Consider the following 9,024-nt stretch of genomic DNA (forward strand, 5'->3'; position numbering starts at 1 on the left):
TTGATTCCAGGAGGACTGCATCCCATATTGTTTTTAAAACAAAAGGGGAAAAAGGGGCATAATAATGTTTTAACTTATTAGGGATGGAGACCTAGGTACGTTAGGTTCAAGGCCTCACACAAAGTCCCAACAATTCTTTTTCTTCCATATTTTTTTTAGTTTTTTGTGTGAAGCCCCCTTCAAAATCGATAAGGAAAGGACTAGGCTATGACAATATCTAATCAATGAAATCACCCAGGATAGCTGCTAGATTGGTCATAATTTAAAACAGAGATGGTGGGCAGCCAGAAACTGTCATCAGTTAGTGGCTGTACTGATACCTCCATTAAATTACTTCCTTCTGAAGAAGCCAATGATTCAGGTGGTGGGTGAACTGACCAATACTAGCCATTTAGTTTCTCCATTCAGCAAACAGCTTGGGTTAAGGTTGAACTCATGACTGACTTGAACCTGAAGCTCATCCCTATTGGTAATCCAGCTCATGAGATATTAACTGAAACAATACTGATTTCTGTATCTGTCTAAGTTCAACTTTAATGGGTTGGTATAAGCTTTTTTCATTTCCATTTTGGTATTAGACCAAAAAGTGTTAGGAAACTGGTGATCTCTTGTACCCATATTATGAATCCATTATATTAACAGACCTATGCAACATTACTACAAGAATATTCAAATGTTCCTTTTTGCCATTGACCAAATTAATAAAAATCCAGCAATCCTGCCTAATGTGACCCTAGGATATCATCTTTATGACTCGTGTTCTGATCCCAAAAAAGCCATAAAAAGTGTTTTACAGATTTTATCTGGATCTGGAAAGACTATTCCAAATTATTCCTGCCGAGACCACCAGAAATTAGCCGGTTTTATTGGAGACCAGAGTTTAACCACAACCTTGCCTATATATCAGCTGTTATTTGTATATAACTACATGCATGTGAGTATAATAACATGAATTATGTCTTAAGTCTGGGATATCAGGGCTGTTTTGTCAGTGAATGAATGAATGAATGAAATACTTGTATAGCGCACAATGCGAACTGAATCGCCTCAAGGCGCTGTGGCGAGCTTCGATCATCAGCTAGACGAGGAAGGTCTTGAGTTTTTTCCTAAAAGCCAGGTGATTTTCTTCCAGGCGGATGTTGATTGGTAGAGCATTCCATAGCCGAGGACCTTTGACAGCGAATCTCCGATCCCCCTTGGATTTATACCGGGCTTTGGGCACGACGAGGAGGTTTTTGTTGGCTGATCGAAGAGTGCGGTTTGGTGTGTAATTATTTATTTTCTGTATTAGGTATTGCGGAGCTTCTCTATGCACGCATTTGTGGGTGAGGCAAAGGGTCTTGAACGTGATCCGATATTTTACCGTTAGCCAATGTAAGCTCCTCAGCGAAGGAGCGATGGATTCCCAGGGTTTTTTTCCTGTTATCAGCCTTACCGCCGTGTTTTGGATCAGTTGTAGTCGTGCAAGTTGATATTGTGGTAATCGTATGTAAAGCGAGTTTGCGTAGTCCAGTCGTGAATTAATGATTGTTCCAACTACCACTGCTTTGTCATTCTTTGGGATAAAAGGGATGAGTCTGCGAAGCATGCGCAGCAGATGGTGAGATCCACTGACTACTGCTCCTATTTGCGCATCCATTGACATTTGTACATCTAAAATAACCCAGAGACTCTTGGCCTTGGTCTTTGGGGAGATGGTCTGCCCAAAGACTGTGGGTGGAGACCAGGATGTTTTGGTTGTAAGATAAGAAGCTCTGTCTTTGATTCCTTGAGTTGGAGGGAGTTGATGGTCATCCAGTCCTCTATTGATTTGAGGCAGTTTTCAAGTTGTTGTTGGTGATCTTTTTTCTATTGATCCGGAAATAAAGTTGCATGTCGTCAGTGTAAGAGTGGAAGCAAAGGTCTGAGCATCTGATGATTTGGAGGAGTGGGCGGATGTAAATGTTGAAGAGAACGGGTGACAAAGGAGAGCCTTGAGGGACTCCGCAGGTGACTGCCTGGGATTCAGAGAGGAATTTTCCTAGTTTCACTGTCTGTGACCGATTTCCTAGGAAGGATGCGAACCATTGGAGATCTACGTCTTGGACTCCGGCTACTTCTGTGAGGCGGACGAGTAGAGTATTATGGTCTACTGTATCAAACTCTGCGCTTAGGTCTAGCAGTACGAGGAGACACGGCTCTCCATCATCCGCTGCTTCAAGGACATCGTCCCAAATCTTGAGAAGAGCTGTTTCTCTTCCATGACCCGGGCGGAAGCCTGATTGCAACGGGTCCAGGAGTTCGTGAGTATCCAGGTCGAGTTGTAGCTGATGTATTACTGCTTTCTCCATGATCTTTGAAATGGTGTTGAGGCTTGTAATTGGCCTACGGTTGTTTGGGTCCTGAGGGTCCAGGTTTGGTTTCTTGAGTAGAGGTTTGACGGTGCCTGGTTTGAGGATGCTGGGAACAATCCCTTCTTGGAATGATCGGTTTATGAGGTGGGTTATGGTTGGAGCCACAATGTCAGAGCATTCTTTCAGTAGTTTTGTGGGGATAATGTCAATTGGTGAGGTACTGTCACGAAGTTTACTAATGATGTTTTCTGTGGTGTCTACGGTAATTGGGGTTAGTGAAAATTTCGGCGGTTGCGGAATGTTGGTGCAGACATCCTCTTTGTGTATTTGCTGAATGAGGTTGGATGTTTTCTTGTGACAAATTGATTCCCTGATGGTTTTGACTTTATCAATGAAAAAATCCGACAGTTTGTCACAGTAATCCTGGGATTCATTTTCCCTGGGTTCTAGGCACACCGGGTTCATTGACTGATTGACTAGTTCAAACAGTTCCCGTGTTGGTTTGTGGCCATTGTGATTGTATATGAGAAGTGATCCTTTCTGGCTTTAAAGATTGCTTTCCGATAATTCTCTGTGAGACCTTTGTAGTTAAAGTAGTTTTCCTCGCTGGGATTTCTTCTCCATGTTCTTTCCGCTCTTCTGCATTCTTGCTTTAGTAGGGAGAGTGAGCTATTAAACCATCCAGAATTTTTCTTACTGATCAGAGCCCTGCGTTTTGGAGCTAGCGAGGCTGCTGATTGCAGTAATGCCCTGTTCAGGGAGTTGAGTGTTTCCTCCACAGAGTGGTTTAAGGTTATTGTAGTTATCTTGTTGGATAGAGTGGTTTTGAAGAATTCGGAGTACAGTTTTTTATGTGATCTGGTCCAGTGTGTTGTTCTTACAGGTTTCCGTTTTTCGTGGGTGATGTTGGATAGCGATTTTGAATTTGATGGCGTGGTGATCCGTCCATGGCAATGTAATGTTGTTGAGTATGTTGAAGTCGATGTTCTGTTTGAAAATGAGGTCCAGGGTGTGTCCTGACCCATGCGTGGGAGTCTTTATCAGTTGCTGGAGACCCAATTCTTCAAGTTGATTGATGCAGGCAGTCGCAATTGGGTCTTTGGGCTCGTTTGATATCTCTGAGTGCCAGGAAAATTTTTAATTTTAGGGTGTGTATTTCGAAGGATTCCGTGAGGGGTGAAAGAAGATTGGACTGGTCCCGGTGGTCTGTAATACAGTAGAATATGAGTGGTGTCATGGGGTGTTGATTGGAGATGTAGCATCAGGGTCTCCATAAAAGGCACTGGGTTCTGTGATGATGGTTTGGTGAGCCCCAGGTGAGCTTTAAAGATCACTGCTAGGCCTCCTTCTTTTTTCCCTATCCGCTGTTCGGTTAGGATCCTGTAGTTTTTTGGCACCAATTCAGTCTCATCTGTTATTTATTTTTGCATAAACATTTTCAGAAAACTTTTCAACATTACAGAAGTACAGCATAGCTATCATATGCATAAGCATACAGGTACAATTACAAACATAAATATATATATAAGTGAGTACACCCTTAAGTGAAAATGTCCAAATTGGGCCCAACTAGCCAGTTTCCCTCCCCGGTGTCATGTGACTCGTTAGTGTTACAAGGTTTCAGGTATGAATGGGTGTGTTAAATTTGATGTTATCACTCTCTCTCTCCCATACTCGTCACTGGAAGTTCAACATGGCAGCTCATGGCAAAGAACTCTTTGAGGATCTGAAAAAAAATAATTGTTGCTCTACATAAAGATGGCTTAGGCTATAAGAAGATTGATGTGTTTTGCACTACAAACAGTGCTTAATCATAGCTTATGATCAAGCACCGTTTGGATTGTGAAACACATCAGCTTCCTTGTTCTGCTGTGGCATGTACTTTTGGATTTTGTTTTTGGAATAAAAGGAATTTTTTTTTGGAGTGCAGCTGTCCAGAACTGCATTACCAGCACCTGTGGCTTGCGATACTGGTGAAAAGGTTCACTATTGGTTGATCCTGCTAGAGCAGTGACTCTCAATGGCTATTTATACACAGACACTAATTGTGATTTGAGAAGCTGTAAATGTGGGAAACCTTTACTTGCCCTTTTAACCTGTGTGTGCTACGTTCTGTGTCTGTACCAAGGCCAAACAATCCAGGGTATGTAAACTTTTTATCTGGGCCATTTGGGTGATTTCTGTTATCATTATGATTTAAAACGGATCAAAAAAAAATGTGATAATAAATAGCTTCATGTGATTGTTATCCTTAATTAAAAGACAGTTGTTTGGCATGATCAGTCATATTTTCAATATTAATGTTAAAATTTCACTTTTATTTCATAATTTCTGGCAGGGTATGCAAACTGTTGAGCACAACTGTATATATACCTGTACTCTCCACTACATCCATTGCTCCATCAGAGAGCACAGACACATAAGCAGTGACTAGTAATCAGTAATCATGAATAGTAAACATAATTTAGCTCTTTTCATTTTGATCCCAGCAGAGGATCTGGCATTGGTAAAGATAACTTAAAAAACCTAAAAGGCTCCTAACGCGTCCTTGTGTTTTTCTATGGTGTTCCACACTGTGTATTGCCATATCCCTCAACTGTTGGCTCTCGCATAATGTTGGACCATTGCTGAAAACACCTCCTACAGTTAAAGGAACCTTTACCCTAAAAAAAAAAAAAACTGTTGGTGTAAAAGTGACAATGGTTAGCTGTAGGCTGAAAGCTTTTTTTTGTCAATGAGGACCATAACCTGCATGTGATCACTATGTCATATTTGGATACTGATCATTAGTTGTATTCCATCTGTCAGTGACAGAAGGGATTGAGAGGCAGTAGTCATGCAAAGCTTCCACTAGTGTCCCTCAAACTGAGGCGATCTTTATGGCTTTATGGATCTCCAAGAAAAAAGTTTTTAGGTGGCTATTAAGTAAATGTCACTTTTCCGGGTGCAGTGCAGATTTTGGTGAATGAGGGTATATGTTGCTTGGCCCACTGAATGTGCAGGTTATTCTTTATGTGGATGTATTTCATGGACCCACCTAAGGATTTGTATGTAAATGTTTAGAGAATGTTTAGAAAATCTCATTTTAGAAAAAGTGCTTCTTCCTAAATCCTTTGAAGCTTAGCCATTTCTTGAAAGTTTTAGCCAAATTGTTGAAACACATCGTCCTGTGTTTTAGATCAGTTATGGGGCAGTGGATCATACTTTGACCAACAGAGCTAGCGTTCCCTCTTTTTACCATGCAGTCCAAGATGACTTTATGATTTATCATTATATAGCAGAATTACTGAGACATTTTGGATGGACTTGGGTTGGAATAATATCATCTGGAGATGAAAGTGGAACAAGAGAATCATCTTGGTTATTAAGTATTTTGTTGAGTCGTAGGTATTGTGTGGCCTTTATGATAACAACTGCTATCAATGTATTAATGCCTGAAAGTCGTCTTTTGGAAAGAGCATATATCACCATTGAGAAATCATCGGTAAAAGTGATCATACTCTGTGGAACATATCATGATTTCATGTTTCATTCTTCACTGAGAAGAGTATACAGGGATGTAACATTTATCCTTCCTCCTAATTGGGCCTCAAATATTCCTCTTATAGAAAAGTATCCGGAGATTTTGAATTGTAGTTTATCCTTGAACTTTTGGTCTGAAGCTGATAAGAATTTTAAGGATTTTGTTGATGGTTTCCATCCAATGATCCGCCCAAAAGACAAGTTACTTGAAAATCTGTGGATGACAACACTTTTCTGCTTGTCAGGGAACAAAAAAAAAGATACTTTGTATGAAAAATTGTATTGTATTTCTCTTCACAATTGTACAGGTCAGGAACATTTACCGGACTCCGGAGATTATTCATCTAACAGAACTACAGATCCTGTGTATCGTGCGGTGGAACTCGTGGTAAATGCTCTACAAGTTCTGTACTCATCTCAGAATTATTCTTGTCTTAAAGGTCAGGCAGATGATGAAGGAAATTATAGACACAAGGTGAGCAGAAATGTGGCCAAAATTAGATTAGACTTTAATACTTCGGTGGAGATGTGTCAACGAGTCGTGATGTGTGACAGGTGACCAACTTCCAGCTTACTGTTTGTAATATTAGGTATAGCAGATAGCCATCCCAATGTTCAACTAAAGAAGTAAGTACAGCAGGTTGACAACGCTGCTGAAATTTGTGAAGCATCAGCTTAGTGTTGTCAACCTGAAACAGGAAGTTCTGCTACTTGCTAGAATCTCTGGCTAAGGAACTTTGAAACACATTTACAAAAAAGAATATGCTTAATAAAACGGTATATAGTGAGGCATCATGTGAAACATACTGAAAAATAAATCTAGGATTCACATACTCTTTTCCTGTTGTCTTGTCTAGATATATATTTAGGTGTCAGGAAAAATGAATGGTGCTATAAACATGTGATAATTAGAGATGGGCTGAACACCCTCCCACACCCCCCAGTCTGGTTCATACCAGAACTCTTGAACATTGCAAAAGTTCAGTCACAAGCCACTAACCCTATTGAAATCTTGGGGACCCAAACTTGAAAAAGTCCTCATTTTGAAATCTTATATGCAAGTCATTGGCAATAAAACTTTGAAAAAAGATTGTTTTTAAAGGAGCAGTGATTTTAACGATTTTTAAAGTGAAACAATATAAATGAAAATTCCTTTAAATAAAGGCCCTGCTGGGCCCCCTTAGTCTGCCTGTAAAGTGGCCCATTTGTACCGTGTATAGAACCTGCTGCAGCAAATATGACATTTATAAAGAAAAAAAAATGACATTTAAATTGATTTTCCCAACAAGTTTTCTTTATTTAGTAAACAATGGGTTGGGCAGCCAGTCTATATGGTGAGGCCACAATTTAGTGCACTCAAACAAGATTAGAGATTTGGATAAATTTTGGTGTCTCTTTTGCCACGTACACACGATCAGACAGTCTGCCAGACTTTGCAGCGGAGGTCCGCGGACTTTCCAAATGAGCGGACTTGCCCACACATGTCCACACACGATCGGACTTTTACGGCTGACAATCCACCGGACTTTTGAAATGAACGGACTTGCCCACACACGGAGTAAAGTCCGTTCATTTTGAACGTGACTCCAGGTAGACGGAACTAGCGAAAAAGTCATTGTCACCACCTTCGTCAGCGAGATTGACACCTTGAGAGCCCCCTCACCTGGTATGGATTTAAAGGGGAAGCCCTACGCCGAAAGAAATGGTGTGGGGTCCCCCCAAAGTCCATAGCAGACCCTTATCCAAGTATGCAGCCCGGCCAGTCAGGAAAGGCGGTGGAGACGAGCGAGCGCCCCCACTCCTGAACCGTACAGGGGGGCTTATTGGAGTCCGGGAGCCCCCTTTAATAAGGGGGCCCCAGATCCCGCCCCCCACCTATGTGAATGAGTATGGAGTACATGGTACTCATTCACCTGAGGGGAGAAAGTGTTAATAAAAAAAACACAACACAGATTTTTAAACTACTTTATTAGACAGCTCTGGGGGTCTTCTTCCATCTTTGGGGGTCTTCTCGCCGGGCTCCTCCGCTATTTTCTGCTCTTTTACTGCTCTTTTACTAGTGGAGGAGCCCAGCTTTCTCCTTCATCGCAACTGCCGTCCGGGAGTCTTCTTACGACTTTCGGGGGTCTTCTTCCGACTTCCCGCTCTTCACTTCTTCTGCCGGGCCTTCGATATCTTCTTACAACTCTTTTACTAGCATTGGCCCGGTCTTGTTGCTGTCGCCACCTTCTTCTCTTCTTCTCTTCAGAGACCCAGACAACCACCGGCCATGGAGGTGGCGACATTGACTTCCTTCGCTAGTCCTGTCTACCTGGAGTCACAATTGAACGGACTTTACTCCATGTGTGAGCAAGTCCGTTCATTTCAAAAGTCCAGTGAACTAGCACACAGGCGGGCGGATTGTCAATTTTGAGTCAAGGCTTCTTTATACGTCCTCTGGACTTTTGGGAAGAAAAAGTCATCCGGATAGTCTGATCGTGTGTATGTGGCATCAGTCAAACTTTAGATGGAAATAACAATGTTTTGCACTACAGTGAGCAAGCCTTATGTGAAGAAGCCAAATTATAGTACACTCAGGATAAGATTTCTCAGGACAAGATTTTTATCAAATTTTTATTAGATAAAGTCTGGTGTCTCTTTTGCAGACTTTGAATAGAAGTAACAGGTACAGAAAGTTTGGACTTTGGGTGTTGGTAATGCCTTCACACCATAACCCTCATAGAGGTACTCTGGATGAAAGTAAGAATTCGCCTTGCTGTAAAAAAAAATGAAATTTGACGCCCCTGTCAGGCAGCTGCAGAAAAATTGGTATTTGGGCAATGGTAGTGACTATACCCCGTAACCTTCTAGAGGTACTCTTGATAAAAGCAAGATTTGGACTTGCTGTAAAAAACTTTAATTTTATGCACCTGTCAAACAGGTGTGGAAAAATTGGTCCTTTGGGTGTTAATTGTGCCTATGAAACCTATATAAAGAATTACTGCAAGAAAAAATCAATGCCCACAAAGATAGGTAGCCCAGACAGTCTTGCAGAGATTTCAGATTGCAATAACATTTAATCAGTGCCATCGGCATCCAGGGCTTGATAGCTGCTGCTAATCCAGGACTTTTGATAATTGTCGGCCGGTCAACGGAGTCTGTGGACAAAAGTGCTCTTTTTTAAGTCACA

General features: G+C 41.4%; 1 protein-coding gene across 1 annotated transcript; it reads left to right on the forward strand.

The window, feature by feature from the left end:
* The first annotated feature begins 579 nt into the window (after nucleotides 1-579).
* Nucleotides 580-6,414, forward strand: LOC143929575 (vomeronasal type-2 receptor 26-like). The gene is made up of 2 exons (XM_077453455.1): nucleotides 580-934; nucleotides 5,512-6,414. The coding sequence occupies exons 1-2, from the start codon at nucleotides 647-649 to the stop codon at nucleotides 6,412-6,414; spliced, it is 1,191 nt and encodes a 396-aa protein (XP_077309581.1). The 5' UTR covers nucleotides 580-646.
* The last annotated feature ends 2,610 nt before the right edge of the window (nucleotides 6,415-9,024 follow it).

Source organism: Lithobates pipiens, unplaced genomic scaffold (assembly GCF_037356315.1).
Source record: "Lithobates pipiens isolate NorthernLeopardFrog02 unplaced genomic scaffold, aLitPip1_a1.2 Scaffold_24, whole genome shotgun sequence".
Classification (NCBI taxonomy): domain Eukaryota; kingdom Metazoa; phylum Chordata; class Amphibia; order Anura; family Ranidae; genus Lithobates; species Lithobates pipiens.

Excerpts from the sequence above, each read along its gene's own strand:
- LOC143929575 (XM_077453455.1), top strand. The coding sequence starts at position 647 with ATGCAACATTACTACAAGAATATTCAAATGTTCCTTTTTGCCATTGAC. Across the intron at positions 935-5,511 it reads TTGTATATAACTACATGCAT|ATCAGTTATGGGGCAGTGGA; the intron begins GTGAGTATAATA and ends CCTGTGTTTTAG.